A 22,987-nucleotide genomic window follows, 5' to 3' on the forward strand; every position below is an offset into this window, starting at 1 on the left:
ATTGGGAACAAATACTCGTCACATCAATACGAGGAATACTAAGTAGGTCAAATAGCTAGTAGTTAGTTTATTATGACTTAATATCGGCCAAAACATACAGTATCATCGTTGCTGCATAATTGACACCTACGAACTCTAGTTTACGCTTGAAGTTAGCCAAAGTCTAAACGATCGAGACTAATTTGCGTTACGGGGTTTATGCAGGGCTCTGTTTTCATTGGTTAAACTTCAATTGCGCCAATGATGGCCGACGACTCAATTGTGTTGACTAAAACTGCGTCAGTAAATCAACAAATTCGGAACCCAGCAATATCTAAGATGGATGAGAAAAATACGACTAACTCAGGAAGTGATGTTCTGCCAGATATCGGGGACCGCTTTATGATCAAAAGATCTGATGACACTTGGCACGCTGCTGAAGTTGTTCAAACGAGACAAAGTGATCACTCCGGTCCAGGAGTGAAACCTGAATTTTACGTTCATTATGACGGCTTCAATCGGCGTCTCGATGAATGGGTTGAGATTGATAGATTTGATCTTTCCAGTAAGATTGAAGACCAACAATCCAAAGTAAAGGAATTAACCATATCCTTGACAGATCTAACCGATGGTACTGACAGGAAAATTACAAGGAATCAAAAACGTAAACATGACGAAATTAACCACATTCAGAAAACTTATGCTGAAATGGACCCAACTACCGCTGCTTTGGAGAAGGAGCATGAAGCTATAACAAAGGTCAAATATATTGACAAGATCCAAATTGGGAAGTATGAAATAGATGCCTGGTATTTTTCACCATATCCAGAAGAATATGGAAAGCAGAGCAAGTTGTGGATCTGTGAATATTGTTTGAAATATATGCGCCTGGAAAAATCTTACAGATATCACCAGACACAATGTTTCCAAAGACATCCACCAGGAAAGGAAGTTTACAGACGTGGAACTATATCAGTTTTTGAAGTTGATGGAAAAGATGCGAAGATTTACTGTCAAAATCTGTGTTTGCTTGCTAAGCTGTTTCTTGATCATAAGACATTGTATTTTGATGTTGAACCTTTTTTGTTTTATATTTTGACAGAAGTTGACAGAGCGGGCTGTCATTTGGTTGGTTACTTCTCAAAAGAGAAAGAGTCGCCAGATGGTAATAACGTTGCCTGTATTCTTACACTACCCCCATTTCAGCGTAAAGGATATGGGAAATTCATAATTGCTCTCAGTTACGAAATCTCTAAGATAGATGGAAGCGTGGGCTCGCCTGAAAAACCCTTATCTGACTTGGGCAAACTGAGCTACAGAAGTTATTGGTCGTGGGTGCTACTGGAAATATTACGAGACTTTAGAGGAACTTTGACAATCCGAGATTTGAGTCGAATGACAAGCATTACACAAAATGATATCATTAGCACATTACAGTCATTGAATATGGTGAAATACTGGAAAGGACAACATGTGATCTGTGTAACACCCAAGTTAGTTGAGGAACATCTAAAGAGTGCTCAGTATAAAAAGCCCCCTATAACCGTGGATGTTTCTTGTCTAAGATGGGAGCCACCGAGGAGGGGATTTAAAATGATGAAAAAGTGAATATGAAACCTTTGAAATTACAAATGTATTGTTAATGTATGATCGTGTAGATACACAATATTGGACAGCAATCGGACAATACAGTAGAATCTGTATGAGCAGCCACTATACTCCTATTCATGTACATGTAAGAATTAAGCAAGTCTGTACTGTTGATGTATATTGACTTTCTGTCTGTTAACACAATGTAAATATAAATAATATGCATTGCTTTAGTAGAGTTTGTGCATCTTTTGTTAAGTTGAAAATAAATTGTGCAAAAATACTTCCTATGTTGTTAATATGTAATCATAATAGTCCGGGTATTACATGTACATAGCAAGGGGTTGGTTCTATGTCATAGATGATGCACATTGGAAATGAATGACTCACAAACTAGGAGATATTTCCCATAAATGATTAAAATGTTAAGGCCTTTTTGGTCCATATTGACAGGAGCTGCAATAATACATCATGAACCAGAGGGTGCTTTATTTTCCCATTTCACAATCTTTGGAGAAAAGAGAGGTACATGTAATAGAGTTCCTGAAATGAAACAGTTCTACCTCAAATTCTTTAAACCATTGTTACCGCTTCATAAAGCATTAATGATTTTATCATTAAATACTGCACCAAATACAAGATAAATAGAACCCTGATAGTTTGTGTGAACAAATAGTTCAAAATGGAGTTTTCTCCCCTGGACTGGCTGGACAGAATTGTCAATATTCATCATTACATACCTCACCAAACACAAATATTTTTTTTATTGGTTAATCATATGGATCAAAGAAATTAGTTATTCTGTTGATGAACTCTTATTAATATCAAATAACCTTTTATTTCTCAAGACTGTAAGGCTGGGGAAATAAATCCATTCATACGTTTAGTGGGCCACCATTGAACAAACTACATACATAGGTCATGTTCATATTACAAAATGGGGTGGCACTTAATATATCATAAGCGCATCATTCTGGGACAAAACATCTTTTATTTACTAAGGTTACATGTGGGAGGATCATTTGGCAGGATACATGTAGCTGTATTTTCATCTACTGGTACATTAAAAATCCAGATGTTCTTGGGAATGGAACTCATGTTTAGGTCCGAAATACTGGGCACACTTAATTCATACTATAATAAGTTCCTCAAAGCAGATCTGTTGGAAAGTATTACTTGAGGGTGACAGTCTTCCAATAAAATGGGAGGGGTGACAGACAGATGAGTGAATTGAATAGTCCCCTTCTTTCCTTGATAAGATTGGGAACAAAAATAACAGAGGCTATGATATATATGTACATATCTTTACTGATATTTTATAACAAGTGTATGTTTATAATTGAATGTCTTATTCTCACATTACATAACATCATGTATATTCCAAACTATACTTTCTAGTTTGGGGGGTTTATTTAAAACTGTCTCTGTGATTGTTTATTTACAACGATTTAATGATTCACATTTGAAATAAGTTCAACCATCAGTTGCTTTGTAATGATCTTCATCTATTGTAGAATAAATATGTCCTTCACTGCTCAGAAAGTCGATTGCATCCCTAGAAAAAAGATAAAAATATTAATTTAAAAAGAATCATAAAGTTGAAATGCTGAATTTTATAACTTTCCGACCGTTGTATAAAAGTCAATGCCGAATACAAGACAAAAACAGGTATGGGTTAGAAGTCCAAGTGGATTTAAAGTTGAAATGCAGAATTTAAAATTTCTTTGACCATTGGGTATAAGTCGCAGTTGAATACAGGACAGTGATAAGCCATTTCAATGTCAAACACCACATCATGTCGTTTTCAATAGGGTTTATATTAAAATGGCCATAATTGTGCGCATTATAAATAACTTTGAGCTGCTAATTGATTTAAAAGTTGCTAATGGGGCTGATATACTAGATCAAATGTCAAATCAGCTACCGTTTGTGATATAGCACCTCATGACAACTAAATTAAATTAACACTTACTTGATTGCTTTCTCTGGTATTCCTCGTAATGTTTGACAGACTGAAACAACACTCGCTCCTGTATCTGATGGATTATTCTTGATAACTTGATGAATCTACAAATAAAATTAGAATTTTCAATCAAATAAAATATTTTGATAAATCAATACATGACAACATGATTTTTATTCAGTCATTCGATATGGCAATAAAGCGGTGGAAAATCCATTCTCTAAATAAGATTTTCAAAAACATTATAATTATTGACATTAACGCAAATTTTGAGAAAAACGTTTCTATATTGTCCATTCTAATCTATACTAATGTTAGTGACTGTCGATTGTTTGTCTGTTCAGGGGCTACACTAGGGCTGTCCCGAGGGTGAAATTTGATGTATAGGGCAGTAACATGGGCTAGGTGGCGTTGGACTTCCGTTTTCCGAGTTATACTACTTTCAACCCATGCAGCGCCGGGTCATCTGCTAGTACTATATATTTGTTTTTATTAAAACATGATATTTACTGATATAATAAGACAGTCCAACATCAAATACGTGCTTAACTAAATACAGAATGTATTGTATAATACTTGTGTATTGCAATATAATAGAATATGGATATGTTCACTCCGTGTTTATTTAATATTGATATGTGAAAGATAGGTTGCCAGGCAACGAAACATACGCCCACAGCAGCTAAATCGTCCGGGCAGTCAACAAGTGTTGTCGCATATTTTTACTTCTTTCGGTAATGAAACATTTATAATACACTAAAATCTGATTAAGAGTAACAACTGTTGAAGTAATTATCAGAAAACCATTAGAATTTGTTTCGTTTTTATAAAGTTCTGCCCCATGCTAACGTTGGTATACAAAACTTTTAATATCATGGATTAAGCTGTTCAAGTCATAAAAATTCATTGAAAATCAATATACTTGTTCGTCTCAAGCTCTTAAACTCTGTGTATCAATCTGAAGTCAACCCCGGAAGTAATTATCGAAAATCGCTGAAAATCAATAGGCTTCTTCGTCTCATTACCTTAAACACTGTGTATAAATTTAAAGTCAATCGGATATTAACTTTGACCTATAGAGCGTCCACAAGATTTTTTTAAGTGATCAAGGGCCATAACTCTGGCAGTAATTATCGGAAATCGCTGAAAATCAATAGGCTTCTTTGTCTCATGACCTTAAACACTGTGTATAAATTTACAGTCAATCGGATATTAACTTTGGCCTGTAGAGCATCCACAAGATTTTTTGAAGTGATCAAGGGCCATAACTCTGGCAGTAATTATCTGAAATCACTGAAAATCAATAGGCTTCATCGTCTCATTACCTTAAACACTGTGTATAAATTTAAAGTCAATCGGATATTAACTTTGACCTCTAGAGCGTCCACAAGATTTTTTTAAGTGATCAAGGGCCATAACTCTGGCAGTAATTATCGGAAATCGCTGAAAATCAAAAGGATTCCTCATCTCATGACCTTAAACACTGTGTATAAATTTAAAGTCAATCGGATATTAACTTTGACCTCTGAAGCGTCCACAAGATTTTTGAAGTGATCAAGAGCCATAACTCTGGCAGTAATTATCGGAAATCGTTGAAAATCAATAGGCTTCTTCGTCCCATGACCTTAAACACTGTGTATAAATTTAAAGTCATAGACATATAAATAAATCAATGAAAACAGCATACTACAATGAACAATATTTGTGTGAAATGAACCTCTACAAAAATCACAGGATTTGAAAAAAACATTTATTGATTATAATTATATAGAAAGAATATTGGTATTGGCAGAGTAGAAATAATTGCCCTACAGGCCTGCCCCTTACTACTAGAGATAAACAATGGCTATTGCTCTCTTATTTTTGTAGAGGTCTTTTAAAATTTTCTTCAATTGCTAATAAGTCTTTCCCTTCATCTCATGGGGATTCATCACTTTAAATTGGTTGCCACGCTATAATTACGCAGATTTTTTTACAGAAATATTTATTCTAAACGTAAATGTCAGACCTCCTGAAAATGGACATCCTCGGTTACCCAGTGTACTCATTCCGTTCTACTCCACTATACCCTGGGTTAATCTATGGGGGAGACATGTTTTCAAGTGATTCGCCCTTGATGATTGTGCTATTTTTATCGACCAATCCCATAAATTGTTATTTGAAAAGGAAGTTGGCAAAGGTAAGTAACTCTCATCGGACAATGTTAGGAGTTGGCCTATTCTTAATGTGTAATTATTGACAACCAATTATATATTATGTTAATGAAGACCAGACGTTCATATAATAATGTAGGGTCATTAGTTTTATTTAGAATCGTTCCTTCTTTCCGGAATTTTATGTCCACGTGATATCATAGACAAGTTATTGTGAATCAAATTGCCAAGTAGTGGTTCAATAATAATAAACATAACAAAATGACATATTTCACACAAAAAACGAACAGTAATAATAATAACAAAAGTCAAACATATAGATGTTATACATATTTGAAATCAACAACACATACTACAGATTTTGATAATACAATTAATTATAAATAAATTATAAATATATTCAATATTTACATAAATCATTCAGTAAATGGACATGAATTTGGTTATCTACCCTTATAAAAACAAAGGCGAAACGATTGGTTTGTAAACTGTTTTCTGATTGGTTTGTAGACTGTAGCTACATTCTAGGCCAGGGCAGATAATTCGAAATCGCGGAAACCCTATGGATTAACCCAGGGTATAGTGGAGTAGAATGGAATGAGTACACTGGGTAACCGAGGATGGAAAATGGAGGGAAGCAACTTTTCCGAAACCAAAAGTAGCATACATTTCTGACCTCCCAATATTTGAGTTAATCAAGTGAGATAATAAAATAAACACCATTTTTACTAAAGAGAGATATATACTATTCAAAAAAAGTAGGGGATATTTGATTTTGGGGGCATAATACTAAAATATGCAAATGACTATGAAAAAAGTCACTATAGAACCTAACAGAAGAAACATTTCCAGTTACATGTGACGCCCAAACGCACCAATAGCTACCGCATGGAATGCAGGTGATGCTTGGGATCATCATGGGGGTCCAACCCAAGATTTGCACGACTCTGACTTTGAATGTTACAGTCATTGTGGCATTGAATTCCAGGGTGGAAACATCAGTTTAATTGTTTTAGTGACCAGAAAACAAATTTTGATATGCGTCGGCTTACCCAAAATGAAAGGTTACGTGTCCTTGGCATGCTACAGATCGGCACAACACAGGCGGTTGTGGCTCGGACGATGAATGTTTCTCAGTCTGTCATAAGCAGGCTATGGTCCAGATACCGTGATACACAATCTGTACAGGACAGACCACGCTCAGGTCGACCAAGGGCGACAACTCAAGCCCAGGATCGATTTATCCGTACCTTGGCCTTGAGAAATCGTGTCATCACAGCAAATCAGATCAGCGCTCGTCTTCAAACAGACACTGGTGTGAGAGTGAGTGGCCAGACGATTCGGAATCGACTGCATAGGGGTCACCTTCGCGCCCGACGTCCTCGCGTGATCCCTTGTTTGAGAGATCATCACATTCAGGCAAGACGTCGTTGGTGTAGGGATCGTCAACACTGGGATAATCGACGCTGGAGCAATGTGATGTTTTCAGATGAGTCAAGGTTCACTGTTGATTTTTTGGACAGACGTAGGAGGGTGTGGCGTCGTCGAAACGAGCGCTTCCAAGACGTTAACGTCATCAGACATGATCGATTTGGGGGTGGTTCTGTTATGGTGTGGGGAGGCATCACTGTTGCTGGAAGAACGGCTTTACATGTTGTTGCAGGGCGTGTTACAGGCCAGTACTACCGGGACAACATCTTGGCAGTCCATGTTGTGCCGTTCGCACGACGTCATGGCCGTCGTTTCATCTTCCAGGATGACAACGCAAGATGTCACAGGGCCAGGATCGTTACAGGTTACCTCCAACAACAGAACATCACCACATTACCTTGGCCAGCACTGAGTCCCGACCTCTCCCCCATCGAGCATGTCTGGGACATGCTTGGACAGAGGTTACGTCAACGTCAACAACGTCCTGCCAATGTCCAATAACTTGCTGCTGCGTTGCAACAGGAATGGGACAATCTGGACCAAAATGACCTTAGACGTCTCATTAGGAGTATGCCACGTCGGATCAATGCTTGGTTGGCAAACAGAGGAGGATTTACCCGTTACTGAATTGGTTGTGATGCTGTGGTAACTTTGCTGTTTGACCCCGGGTATCATTTTACCCTTATAATGGTCAGTCTGTGCCTTACTTAGTCTAACGATCATTTGGAATAAATCGATGAATGTGAACTTCATTTCATTTTGTCATTTGTTTCTTCGTCAGTTTCATTAGGTGACTTTAATAACACTTAAAAATCAAATATCCCCTACTTTTTTTGAATAGTATATATATATACAAAAGAACACTATTAATCTAATAAGGTAAGCAAAGATAAGTCCGACTCAAACGGTATTTGTGAAGGATTTAAGAATTATTCCATTAGTATCAAGTAGTGCTATATAAATTACCTGATTTTGTAAAGGAGTTAATCCTAATATATTTCCACCATCACCACTATTGTATGATCCTTGATTCATTGACATATTATTATCACCCCCATAACTTGTCTGATTCTGAAAAGAAAACCCACCTAACAATTACATCAATTTTTATATCATTTCATAATAGATTGTATTTAATTGGCTACTGGACAACCTTTCCACTGCATTTCATTACAGCAGATTTTGTTTAATAGGCTACATGACAACCTTTCTACTGCATTTTATTTCATAAATACTTTTTGACATTGTTAGGCACAAATTTAGGTTTTGTAAGGCACAATCCTTGATGTTTCATTTCTTCATCTTGCACGGTACTCTGACATGTCACGTATAGACCAGTTGAAATCTGGTTAATATTATTTCATCATACCAAATTTATTTCCATTTGAGAGCTTGTTTAGGGAGTGACGAGGTTAATAAATACAGTAAAACAATTAATTTGTCATTCAGTGGAGGCTATTTAATACTTGGCAGCGAGTGCTAATAATGTGTATAAAACTTCGAGCAGGAATTTAAAGACAATAACTTCTTGAGACTTATTACAAATGACAAGTGCTCAGGGCTGCCGACAACCAGTATCGCAGCGCAATTTGCGATACATATTTTGTCCGTTGCTAACCAAAAATTAAAATCTAACGTTTTTGATTCGCAGTTACTGCGAATCATTAATATGCCTGTCATTTTGGATATTGACACAAGAATAATCCACATTTTGAAGACTAGAAGGCTTACTCAACACTTCCAATGTGTATAAAATGTTGAATAAAATTTTATAAACAAAACTGAATTCTCCGCGTGACATTTTCTTCTCAAACTACCCCAGACACAATACTATATAACACAGGGACATAACTCTATGAATAGGGACTATTAAACCGGAAATAGGAATCAAGTAGTACCACTCACATTGCGAGACATCAAGTAATTATATCATATTCATTTTGAAAGAAATAAATCCAGTGTATCCCCCACGCATTGTAAATAAAATATAAAAAAATAAATACATGTTAACGTATTGTAAAATGATAAATCAAAGTAAAAATTCCCGTAAAATATTATTGTTTATATCGCGTGTGTCTAGTTAATCGAGGTGCGCCCGATTGAACAAAAATAGTAATACTACTAATACACGATAAAAAGCAGACAAATTGTTTTCTAACGAAGATTTCTAACGTGACAAAAAATAACAATTAAAATGAGTGGAGCTTCGGAAGTCACTGTCAAGAATTGGCCTCAGACATAAGACCTAACTAAATGTCTACATCACATTCACCTACTGTCACAAGTACTTGTGGCAGTGCTAAAAAATCTAAGAATTTAAAGAATAGTCAGAATGGAATCTAATCATATTTGTTATGAATTAAAGTAATATCTTGTTATTTAGGTGTTTTACGTTGAAACTGAAAAACTGCTAATCAATTTTTAAATTTGCTAATCAAATTTGGCAAAATTGGACTTTTTGATTAGCAGTGCTGCTAATCAACTGTGAAAAATTACCGACAGCCCTGCAAGTGCTATTTAAAGTATTTATGTGGTCTTTAATAAAAGGAAACAATGTTGTAGCTACCATTCCTGGGTTTAAAGGTCGGATATCACATGAAAACGAAAAACGATTAGTAATTTTTTTAACCGGTTCAACAGTGCAACCGAACCATGACCAGTTAACTGTTTACATCCTTATCTTTTTAGAGCATTATCAGACCGACCATTGTGTGATAAAAATGCAAGCTCTATAGCAACATAAATATTAAATTTTTGCCACCAAATACAACATCGGTATACAACCGCGAAGAAGATTATACTTTCGGTATTCAATGGTACAATAATACTTCCAATATTGAGTATTCCATCATGCTGTGTAATCCGACATATTTTAATGATCCTGTATGATCATTCCACCGTAATGCTAAATCTATTGATTATCACTACTAACAACTTACCGTGTTTTGGCCAGACGAAGCATTAAATGCATGACTGTGTATAATTTCTAGCATGTGACAAGTCAGCTCATTCATATCAGTAATAGGACTCATATTATAGGCTACAACACTTCTTTTACCACCAAACGATCTTACATGACCACAAATACGAACATAGGTATTTTCTCTCATTGATGGCACCCTTTCTTCTGCTGGAAGACTTTCCTACAGATAAAAGTTATCAAAATTTCAAAATACAGTGGAAATCAAATCAAAAATCTTGGCTGTGGTGTGCCTGCCAAGTTTAGTGTCTAGTTGTTCAGATGGTACAAAAAACCAAGGTCCAGTGTAGACACTGACGTACATGTACATGTAAAAGAACCCTTGACAGTTCTGCTGCCCAGAAAAAAACTTCTACATACATGTATTACACTGTATGTGCTGTACTCATGTATTGTTGGCTTACTTGTAAAGCCTAGCTCACAACCCGCCATACATGCTACTATGGGCAGTAAACTTGTGCCCGGGATTGAGGCGTCACTTGCACGTGTTCGGAACCATAGAAGATCGCAGACTGGCCGCAGATACTTTTGGTCCTGCACATACAAAATTTTCACCCAGTTTTCTTGTAGCTGGCCTGCGAGCTACCAAACCCTACTACCCATGCGTGTCAAAACACTTATGGCAGTTTGTGAGCTAGGCTTAAAGCTGCAGTGAATTGTCGGTCATAAATAATATAAATATACCTACATCATTATCAACAAACTGTTTTACTTCAATAGGTGGTCCAGTCATATCATCTATCTCGTAATCTAATCTTGTTTGTGTTTCTTTTACTGCTCTCACTAACCCAACTATTGTAACCTACACATATAAACAAATAGTTTTAAATTCTTCATTAATTATAAATAAATGATCATCAAGTAGCATCCCGCCACGACTAAATCAGATCTAGTTTTAGTGAAATAACGCTCACACAGATATTTGAATTTAAATAGTTATTCAAGACTATTGGAAGAAATTTGAACAATGGTGGCTCAGTAGGTGCTAACTCACTAACTAGGAAGCTCTGGGTGCTGTCTGTGGTACAGAGAGAGAGAGAGAGAAATGGCGTTTAACGTCCACTCAACACAAACTAGGTCATTTCGGGACTAACACATAGTTCATTTTTATTTCAATAATTCGCTTGCGCGTAGGGGTCTTTAGTAGTGGGAGGAAACTGGAGGACCTGGAGAAAACCCACGAGGTTGGACAGGCGACCCTACTACTTGTCACGTACAACCGGGGAATAAAAACCCCGACAGTTGACTCAATGACAGACTGTATGATACAGCGCGTGGTACAGGATAGAGGACCGGATCAATTTAAGAGTGTGTACCTATGAGCAATGTGTGACATGGATAATTAAGAGTGACAGGTTACTTACTGAAGCGACAAAGAAAGCGTAAAAAAGAATCAATTTAAGAGTGTCTACCTATGAGCAATGTGTGACGTGGATAATTAAGAGTGACAGGTTACTTACTGAAGTGACAAAAAAAGCGTAAATAAGAATCGTGATACATTGATTCAGCATCCCGTGATTAAATGCGCAAATCGTGATTAGGTGAATCGTGATACATCGATTAAACGATCCACTGGAATGGTTCCAAAGTCCCACTAAAGCAGATACGGATCTCCTTTGATATTGTCATATATTTTTAAGAAATCTCTTTTCAACTTTTACATGCAATTGTCTATGAATAAAGTATATATATTTCTATGTTTATTAAATCCATAGCCATTTTAAAGAAAAACATGAATATGACAAACCTGTAACATTTCCGTTTCATCTGAATAAAATTTTTCGTCAGAATGTGTTGCATTAAAAACCTGTGCTACTGTACATGGTAAAACATTCTGAGCCCTTGAACGACCCTGAAAAATAAATTCCCAAATACAAACTAGTCCATTCAAAATAGACAAATATCCACAGTAGATTGTAGTCATACCAAGAGTTTTTGTAGCAGGTTTTACATGTAAAATCAAGTGTTTCATTTTTCCTCTTGCATTGTAGGTGGTATACTAGTCCAACTTTGACATTATCTGAATGTGAGTAATCAGGGCAATAATCTCGGCCCACAAAGCATACCATTTTTATACTAGCCATTGACTTGTAACATGATGAGACAAGTGAACGGTTACTCTCCCAACTTTTATAAATAGGCGAATTTAGGTGAAAGCCAATAAATTTATTACCAGAGGCAGTTTTCCACCAAGTGGTTATTTGTATTTTGTTTTTTAGCTGGGTCTGATTATACAAGAATGTGGGTTGAAGATGAAGACAAATTTAATCAAGTCTAATCTGGTTGCTTGTCCACAGTTATTCTTCATGGAATTTCATATAAATCCAAGATATGCCCACTAATTAAATAAAAGATAATCTGGTTAATTAGTTGTTACTTGTTTTTGTATATAAACCTTCTATATACATGTATTATAATCATTATCAGGTAAATGAAAACATTGTGAGAACCCTCAACGAAATTACGCTTTAATCAAAATATAGCAATCGTGTTCCATATTACATGCATGTTTTTGTTTTCTGTCAATTGCTGCATGCCGCTTAAAGAAGATAATATTGATTAGAGCTAGAGGGTATTTATTTACTAACTTAATACTACTCTGCCAGCCATGTTATAGTCATTCTTCATTGTACATAATAAAATTATACCGCTTGAAAAAAAATAAATGCCTAAGATTATACAAACTCCTTGCAGTGTTTAGTTTGATTAGACCTAATCCCACTCAAACACTGCCATACTCAGCGCAAATTTCTGTCCCAAATTATGACTGGTTAACAATCCGATCAACAACCAGTACATAACGACTTAACAAAATCAAATGGGATTAACCAGAGCTCTAAATTTTACAGTAAAGTGTCTGGTGACAAAGTGGCTACATTACATCAGAATGCACGAAATGTATTACGCTCAATTAACTAGTACATTGCAGAGAATGTTGCAGAGAAACTAATTGTGTGATAAACGAGGCTATCCAAAATGGCTACAGTGTAAACATTTGGTAATCGCTGCGCACGTGGAATCTTTTTACCTTCTCTTGGACCACACGGCAAATCAAAGAGAAGGGCTGTCATGTTTGTGATTTACAAACTGGATAGTAATACGACATGTGCTTTTATGACAAAATAAATAATTCATGGATTTTCTTTACAAAAAAGGATAAATATTATTGAATATTTACCGGTGGGCAGTAATAATTGGTACCATACACGTGTCGTTTATAGAATTTATATCGGAGATTGAGTCAAAAGAATTTTCGTTTCAATAGCGAGTTTCAGCCAAATTTACATCTGCGAGTATCGATGTTTGTTCCCGATGCATCATAGGGTAAAAATTTTCTGGAAATCGGCACTAACAAACACTAGGATTCTGTTTTAAACAGGTCATGAAAATTCATTATATTTTACTCAGGAGAGAATTGATTGGACGATGAGACACGCTCTGCCATTGCTTCAGGAATATGAAGATTACACACACTCACGATATACCCACACTGTGTTTCCTATAACACATCTCAGATTTTTGGCAAAATGACATTTTTACTTTACACTGATTTAAACTGTTGAATATTAACACACCTTTTTTTCTTGTGACTGCTGAGGAGTGCCAAAACCGCCTGGTGACTGAAAACCTCCTCCATCAAAACCTGCAATATTTCATAAAATAATTATAAATACTGTCATCAAAATTCTTCAAAGAAAAAAACAACACTAAATCATCAAATCTGTTGACCGGCACTGTATCAATCATCCCCAAACCGCTTCACCCCGGGCTGTTTCATCCCAACCTATTATTTGATAGGGCTGTTTCATCCCATTTGTTTTATTAATTAACCCATTTGTTTTATTAATTAACTGAGTTGTACATCTAACTAACTTATCTATTGTTAAATAAACATATAATTAATTATCTATTGTTAAAAAGACTTAATTGTTATGGATTAATAATAACCGTGGGAGCAGGTGGGAGTATTAACCAAACCACTGAGATCACTGACATGTCAGTAAATGAATTTTCATATAATATGTGAGAATTATACTTATTGAAAATAATTTATTTACTGATGGAAAATTATTTACAAAATATTTCAGATCTTTACCATAAAATTATTCACTGAATTTCAAATAAATGAAGTAATGGTCAAGGAACATCACCATTATATATTTGATACGGAATGGAAACACAGCAAACTCATAAAATCGGGCAATTTGTATTGACACAATGGGATAAAGTGAATAAATATGAAAAAATATGCTGTAATTATTATTTCTAGATAATTAAATATTAAAAATTCATATAATTTAATCTATGGGATGAAACCACCTTATAATACGGGGATGAAACGGCGACCCATGTAAATTTTGGATGAAACAGTTTGAGGATGAAAAGACCTGCTCCCAATCATGACATGCTCACAGCTGAATCAGTAGGCTAGTGTTTTTAAGGATGTCAGCTGTTTAGTACTTAGTTCATTCATACCTCACATGAGCCGTTTCGTACCTTGGTTAATTTCAAGAGAACTTTTACATGCACATGAGCCGTTTCGTACTTTCGTCAAAATCACAACTCATTGTCAATAAACACAACTCACCCAGCAGAATGGGCTCTATAATCAATACCAGAATAAATATTTTTCAATCGCTTTTTACAAAACAGCCTGCACCCGTTTTTAACACGTTGACTGCCGACTACGAGTATACTCGTAGTCATGGTTACCGTGTCTGTGCCGCAACGAGTATACCCGTAGTAAACATTATTGACTTGGTATATTAATATAAATCCTCGGCAATGGTGATGAACCGTATTATATAATATGATGCGGCACTGAAAAAGAACGTTTGCTGGAGGTCTCAGGTTATGATGTAGGGCTAACTTGGCCAATTACAGACGGCAGACTGAGTGTGACATTGCAATAAAAATACCTATTCAATAACTCAATTTTTATTTGTTTGACCAACTTGATTTTTGTCTATACAAATGAACTGATGCCAGTACAATTGTCCAGTAGTCACAATTTATATCCTACTGATACCATTTTATTGATTCCGGAATTATTTGTAAAACAAAATAAGAGACGGGGGATGGGGGCTTATGGGACTTTTTGAGCGTGTTCATAATTGAAGGCAATACTGGACCTATTTTTAATTATCTATATAGGCCTCAATCCCATTAGTGATGCCAAATGGATGAATATGCGGTAAGGTCAATAACAGCGCGAATCGTTTTCCGCACCTAATAAAAAAACCTCTCCTGCAACTACTGGGGTGGCGTGCTACACCAATGTGGTGATTTTAAAGATTGTGACTCGATTTGAGGCTTTCTACAACTCCCTTCCCACTATGTAATAAAACAAATGTGAAATCCAGTGCCGGATTATGACTCTGCTGGCCCCAAGGCACATTTTGATAGGTGGCCTGAAAATACAGATATATTGGGCTCATTGACAAAAGGAATTAAGTTGAATTTAGCAACAGAAAATTTATTACAAATAAATATGAAATTACATACGAGATTCTTTCCCACAACAAATGTAAACAAACCTCACGTGTATAAATGGACGAAACATCATATATCAACCCTTTGCCCGAGTATGGAAAGCTTTTAAGGACAACGCGTAGATGAAGAAGGGTTCAATTTATTTACATAAAAATAAAGGCAAGCATTTTTGTCACCACCTGATAATAATCAAAAAAGTTTTACTTTATTATTTTGTGGTCTGGATTTTTGGCTGGCCCTAAGGCACGTGCCTTATTTGCCTTATGGTTAAACCAGCACAGTGAAATCTTGTGAAATCCCTTCTAAACTATCGCTCCAGTCATCTATAAGTATTGGTGTGTGTTGTACACGAGGCAATGTATGCTTACTGGTTCAATACCCCCCCGACACCACTTCTTATTGAAGGAATTAACATAGCTAACTCACTTTGGTCCTGCTATTGTAATAGTACCGATAATATAGCTATTCAATGTCAGTGCCGTGCTACGAGTCGTATCTCGGCATCTCGTAGAAATCGGCATTGGCCAGTGCCACACTACGAGTCGTATGTCGGCATGCGGTAAAAATGGCCATTAGCCAGCGCCACACTCCGAGTCGTATGCTGGCATATGAGTTAATACTGGAAATGGTCAGCTGATGTGGCGCGCACTTCAAACTGGGGTCGGCAGCGAACGTGTTAATTAGTGATGATTTTATTGATGGGATGAAACAACCTTACATGATGAAACAAACTTACATTTATGGGATGAAACAGCCCGGGTGAAACAGTTTTGGGATGAAAAGACCTGCTCCCAAACATGACATGCTCACGGCTGAATCAGTAGGTTTAGTGTATTTAATTAGTGGTGATGATTTTATTTGGAAGTCTATGTGGTTGTTCATTTGTCAATTTACCACATTCCAAATTTACGGGAATGCAATTAAGTGAGGTGGCACTGACTGAATTAGTGAATACTTTGTTTTTTTCACCAATCCTGAAAAAAGACATGGTTTGTTTAACTTCAGTAGAATGGTCTGAACATAATCGTCAGATAATCAAACGTTTCAGCAAGATGAACATTCCACACAGTATCATATGGTCAGAGGTGCAATGACATTAAAAAATTTTCGATTGATTTAGATGATTAAATTCTGGAACCTTCAAATCGATCAATTCGGTATAGGCCTATTTCGAATTTCCGTAACTTTTGAGTCCTTCCTTGGTTAGTTCAGCTCTGAACGTAGGTCTCATTACTCTACGTTCAGGGACTGTCCTGAACCAAGGAATAGTTAAGCTCTGAACGGAGGTCTCATTTTACACTCGACCTCTACGTTCAGGGACTGTCCTATTGAATCCTTGTCGAAAATCTAAATACGTCTCCGTCTTCTAACCGACTTGGCGGACATCATTGAACATGCTGTTAAAAAATATGTCTCCGTCTTCTAACCGACTTGGCGGACAACATTGAAAGGGTAACGCACAAATTTAAGAACTCTGCCATATAAGATGAAACGAAATTTAGGTAAGCCTGGGAGGAAAAAAAATGAAATCTTTGAAAAGTTGAGAATCTTCAGTGATTTATTGCTTTGCCTAGCTAAATTTACAATCAAATTCTTTCAAAAATCCCAATTTTTTCACACCAGGCTTACCTAAATTTCGTTTCATCTTATATGGCCGAGTTCTTAAATTTGTGCGTTACCCTTTCAATGTTGTCCGCCAAGTCGGTTAGAAGACGGAGACATATTTTTTAACAGCATGTTGTGTCGCTCATACTGACTCTAGCCAGGTAAGCAAGGCCTTATTTTCTCACTAAGATGTTCATTTATATTGTTCAGGCGTTCACAGGGACTGACACGCGACCATTTAGCAGTAAAAAGTTGCCCAGTAAAAGTGACTGGGAAGCGATTAGATTTTCGACAAGGATTCAATAGGACAGTCCCTGAACGTAAAGGTCGAGTGTAAAATGAGACCTACGTTCAGAGCTGAACTATTCCTTGGTTTACTCTATAGTCTATTGAGAGTATTTCATGTCCCTGGAAACAGATTCTTTTTGTCTGAAGCCATACATGGGCTAAACCGTAATCATCACATTTTTGTTTATTTTAATTTATTTGTAATTTATCATCTTTTTAGCGAAACCAAACTATAAAATCAAAACCTTTGTTGTACCTTATAGTATTTTATATATTATTATCAATCATTATATTATATGGCAAGTTCACCGGATCAAAAACTCAAACTGGCATGTAACTCTTACCTCCACCTTGATTGTTCCACATGTTCCCTTGTGAATAGAAAAACTTGAATAATATTAAAATAAAGTTCTGACGGTAGATCTAATAAGTAATTAATCGTCAGTGCAAAATTCAACAAGTTCAATAACAATTCAGAAAGAACATGGCGGGAGTTTTTGTGACGTCGTCCAATGAAATTTGAGGTAAAAAAAAAGAAGAAAGAATTGTCTCCCTTTGACAAAAATGCGCTAATGCCCTCAGCAAATTTCAAGTCTCTAGGACCACGGCAAGTACTAGGTGTATTAAAGTGCATTAGCACCAACATTTTTTCCTCCGCCAAATTAAATTCTAATTTCTAAAACATATTTTTTATATATAATAATAACAGTTTATTCACAACTACATGTACAAGCATGAGTATGGAAGTTACAACAAATATTTCACATTGTCATTGTGATGCATAACAATATCTAACTACATGTCTTTCAAAATAACATTATTTTTAAAAGTCCAGGCGATTTGTGGTCAGAGCGTTTACAATGGTTCTAGTTGTATATGTATCTAGGTATTTACGAATTCTGTTGATCCTGTAGAGTTGATAGAAGGAAGATTTGCAGATTGAAGAAATATATGTTGTGCCATGTCCATATAGTGCTGTTTAAAATTACACCAAGGTTTCTAGCGGAATCTGAAGATGTAATAATATCATTACCAACAAGATCGAGTGTTGCTTTGTAGTGATCGGGCCCGTAGCCCCCCCCCCCCAAAAAAAATCGAATTAGCCCCCCAAAATATTTTGCCAACAATAATGATTTCTTAGGAGCGTTCTTAGCCGGCCACATCCTCAGCCCCTCCAAAACATTCTGTAGTCCCACCAAATTATATGAGCTGGCTACGGGCCCGGTAGTGATAAAAGTACCCTCTTTGAACCAAGAGTCAAAAATTCAGTTTTGCATGTGTTTAATTTTTTTTTAAAAATTTCACACACTCATTCACTTATTTTTTATATACACTTTTCAATGGCGGGTTGCTTATTCTGAATGGCACACGGAGGTCCTGCGACGTACAATTGGGTATCAACAGCAAACAAATGAAAATTGGTGTCAAACTGCCTGATAATGTCTCCTAGTGGAAGAGTGGAGACCGAAAACAAGAGCGGACCAAGAACCGAGCCCCGAGGGACACCATATCGCACACGGCTGGGTTTAGATTTACTGTTTGTACACATACTACTTGACTACTAACAGAAGCAATCTGTATTTGGGACGATGCAAAAGGATGCTGTGGTCAATCGTGTCAAGCGCTGCAGACAAATCAAGCAGCACAAACAGAACTGTGTGTTTCTTATCTATACTCTGCAAAACGTCATTGTGTACGCGTGTTAATGAAGTTTCGGTACTATGTCCTTCTCTGTAGGCTGACTGAAATAGTTAAAGTAGATTACAATGTGCCACTGTCTGAACCATCGTAAATTATAAATGGATTTCTTCGATTATGAACAAACTACTTCACTATGGTTATTATAAACTTACCCGTGTGTTTGAAATTACCTCCGGTTAAATAAAATCCATTGTACAACTAAATATCCCAGCGAATAAAAAAGTTCTCTCTTGTAAAATTGAACTCATCACATACTTTGACATCGAGAAATCAAAATGGAAGCTAATTACGTCACTTATCGGGACAGATCATTTCGTATAAGGGGGTCTCAGCAAGGCTTGTCTATCGTAGCGGTGTTTGGCTCTTTTACGACAATTCAAATTTTGTGTATGAATAAGTTATTGCCCTCGGACAATGAGTTTGGGAGTTTACAAACATAAATACGCCGTAGTCCATTATTTTGTTTCCGTCTTGTATTATTTATTTGGTTAGAGAGTTGGGTGGGATTATTTCTTCTGAACACAGGTGATGAACAAAAAAGAACGACATTCCTTTAATATTTCCCGATGAACATAAGCAGTCCTGTCAATTAACCTCGGCAATCGACTGTAGCCGCAATACATTTGCATCGGCAAAATTAATAGCCGAGGTCACTGAATCATTGAATAGGTATAACGTTATTATTATTTTTTTTATATAAATACTAAAAATTATAATCAACAACAAATCATAGCGCACATCGGTTTAATTATCGACAGATAGTTTCATGTCTTTCTATTTCTCTTCGAATATTATTTCCATTGTGCAAAAGCTGTTCAGAATTTTGCGTCTCGGTAACACAATTAATTTCCGAAAATACCGGGTTCGTTTTGAAATTCACAGGGCAATGTATCCATACGATTGTACTCTCAGTTATTAACTATAGGCCTATATTAATCACAAGTACTTCTCCATTTTGAAATCCACAGAGCATGGAATTTTCAGATGGCATTTCGTAGATCGCGATCATGCCTCAGCCAATCAACGCTTTGAATTCTATTACCGTAAACGGTCCCATGCCATATAAGTTATTGTATACTACACTGATGCAGTTGTCTGCGATATCACCTCGGTGGAAGCGGACGTAAAATACAACTAACTACTACTACTGATGCAGTGAAAATGGTTAAATTTAGCGCGAAAGTTGTACGAGTTTTTCCCACGGTCTGCATAATTAACACACAAGACCCAATAATACATGCAATCTGCAATACCTCTTTTGACAAGTGATTTTTTTGTTTTAAATACATTTTTATAAAGACGATAAACGATGTTTAGTCACCCCGAACTGTTCTTATCAACAATGTTTCGATTTCAGTATCTATCGAATAAACCCCCCAAAAATAATTTAATCATAATTATATATATAAATTATTGAGAAGCGGTGGCCTTTTTTCATAGTTTATGAAATAAAGTATGTTTATTTATAAATGTTAACCACAGAGTTGCAAATACTTGACAGGGATGTAGGGCCTAATATAATTTATTAAAATATATATAATACACACTAACACAGGGTTTTTACAATTATGAGGTGATGGTGATGTGAAAAGCAATATTTACGCGTATTTGTGTAATCGGTGATATACTAGTATTCATTGTGAATAAAAATTTAGTAGACTGACAATCAATTGTTTCCAAATTAATTTTATTGTCTTCAATTGTCATTTTTGTTGCCCAAACTCAAACGATCGGAAAGGTCGCGCGTTGTTGTAATTGCAGCACACGTGATTGTCAAAATTTGTCAACCATTGTCCCCTTCAACATATTGAGATGGTTCAGCTCATCACGTGACATGTGCAATGTTATGATGAACTTAGTCGAAAATACAAGCAAAAACATTGACTTTACAACAGAGAACTTTTTTTTTCGTTGGGATATTCAATTGTGCAATGGATTTTATTCAACCGGAGGTGATTTCAAACACAGGCAAGTTTTTAATAACAATTATTCAATAGTTTGTTCACAATCGACGAAATCCGTTTATAATTTACCACGGTTCAGACAGTAAATGTTCCTTGAGTTGAACGGCGATCCCCCTTTCCAGCAGATTTGAAAAAAAAAAAGAGAAATTCGAAACAGGTCGATAATTTTTTAAATTATAACGATCACGATATGGCTTCCCAAACTATAGAATACTACTGTAATCCTGCCTTATCATAAGTGTAAATTTTCCCACTGAAAGCTCTATAAAAATCTACATAATACTTTAATATTTTCAAATATAAATTTCCCCAACAATCTTTATAATAGGAAATACTATAGTATTTAGGCCTTCGCTATAGAAACTGTGGAATAATGATAATAATAATAATAATAATAATAATAATGCTATATTACACAACTGCATTGTAAAGCATACAATACAAATTACAATACAACATAACAGAACATTCAATAAGGTTTATAGAGTTTTCTAAAAGTATATTAAATTATATTTATAATGCTTGTATTATAAGGTATATATTAGATAGCAAATGGTATAATGTCTATTTTTAAACATTTCATATACGAACGTTGCAACATCTTGTATATATTTACCAGCGTTCATTATATACATTATTGAATCATAAATCGGACATGCCTTCCATAGAATTTCTATATAAAACTGCATTGTATAATATAGGCTTTTTCACCGAACAAAACTCACACTGTGACTCTTATTTTCCCATGCTGAACAAAAAGACCTGACGGTTGTAGCTATTACCATTTCGCGCCAAAAGTTGTCACAAAATTAGCATAGAAAAGGCTATAGGCTATATAGCACAGCCTCCAAAATCTAATATTGTAGCCTAATTATGGGATAATTTTATAGAAATGTATACATATGTAGATTAAAGAAAAAATATAGTGAATAATGTAAAATGTCCAATAAGCCTAACTAGGTCAAGCAGATAACACGACCACGTGCGATAATAGATTAAAGAAAAAGCATAGTGAATAATGTCAAATGTCCAATAAGCCTAACTAGGTCAAGCAGATAACACGACCACGTGCTATTGTAAACCTCGATTGAAAGCGAAAGTACGCTTTGAACAGTTTTGACGAATCCCAGTTCCAGGTAAAAATAATGACAAAAAGTGCGATGTGAGGTAAGATTAGACATCAAATATGTGTATTTTATTTAGATCACCAAATGTGTAAGACATTACTTTATTAGTGTAAAACTGTTGTTATGGACTCACCGAAACAGTTTAAACTTTAATGACACATCGGTTCAGTTATAAGTCGTTTAACATGGCCCCTCGACAACCCATTTGTTGACAAAAGTGATTTGTTCCTTAGCGACCATTTTGTTGTTTGCTTAATGTGTCTATAATGGCGTCTCCTTGAGTACACTTACGAAACTTAAAACATATATTATAGCTAGGTTTATAACTCAAATATCTTGATTCCTTTTGACTAATGTAGGACCGTACGTAGAATTCTGAATTTGGGCCCTTAATTGATTGTTCGAAAAATCGTTGTTTAAGCTTGTTTTCTGTCTGTCTCTTTCAAAATGTGAGCGTATCTTGTATGGCAACCGCTTGTTAACATAGTAATATGAAGGACATCATAAGTCATATGAGTTACGTGTTAAAAATCGTTGTTTTAGCTTGTTTTCTGTCCATCTCTTTCAAAATGTGAGTGTATCTTGCATGGCAACCGCTTATTAACATAGTAATATGAACCACAAGTCATATGAGTTTCATGTGTTAAAAACCTATGTCACATTTCTCATTTGGGTAAACATATATCTTTGCCAGCTTTAATGTATTTTAAATT

The 22,987-nt window shown here is 35.8% G+C and overlaps 2 protein-coding genes across 3 annotated transcripts; one reads left to right on the plus strand and one right to left on the minus strand.

The window, feature by feature from the left end:
* The first annotated feature begins 210 nt into the window (after positions 1–210).
* LOC126818624 (histone acetyltransferase KAT8) lies at positions 211–1,852 on the plus strand. Its single transcript, XM_050546141.2, has one exon. The coding sequence runs from the start codon at positions 241–243 to the stop codon at positions 1,585–1,587; it is 1,347 nt and encodes a 448-aa protein (XP_050402098.1). The 5' UTR covers positions 211–240; the 3' UTR covers positions 1,588–1,852.
* A 1,007-nt stretch (positions 1,853–2,859) lies between these two features.
* LOC126818670 (replication protein A 32 kDa subunit-B) lies at positions 2,860–22,464 on the minus strand. 2 transcript variants are annotated; one of them, XM_050546217.2, is made up of 8 exons: positions 22,408–22,464; positions 13,672–13,739; positions 11,844–11,948; positions 10,785–10,898; positions 10,056–10,259; positions 8,083–8,187; positions 3,542–3,636; positions 2,860–3,124 (listed from the first exon to the last, which is right to left on the minus strand). In XM_050546217.2, exons 3-8 carry the CDS (start codon positions 11,850–11,852, stop codon positions 3,043–3,045), a joined length of 609 nt encoding a protein of 202 aa, XP_050402174.1. In that variant the 5' UTR covers positions 11,853–11,948; positions 13,672–13,739; positions 22,408–22,464; the 3' UTR covers positions 2,860–3,042. The 2 variants fall into 2 exon arrangements, with proteins under 2 accessions (XP_050402174.1, XP_050402173.1); XM_050546216.2 differs by lacking the exon at positions 22,408–22,464 and adding an exon at positions 17,827–17,993.
* Between the last annotated feature and the right edge of the window lie 523 nt (positions 22,465–22,987).

Source organism: Patella vulgata, chromosome 4 (assembly GCF_932274485.2).
Source record: "Patella vulgata chromosome 4, xgPatVulg1.2, whole genome shotgun sequence".
NCBI classification, from domain to species: domain Eukaryota; kingdom Metazoa; phylum Mollusca; class Gastropoda; family Patellidae; genus Patella; species Patella vulgata.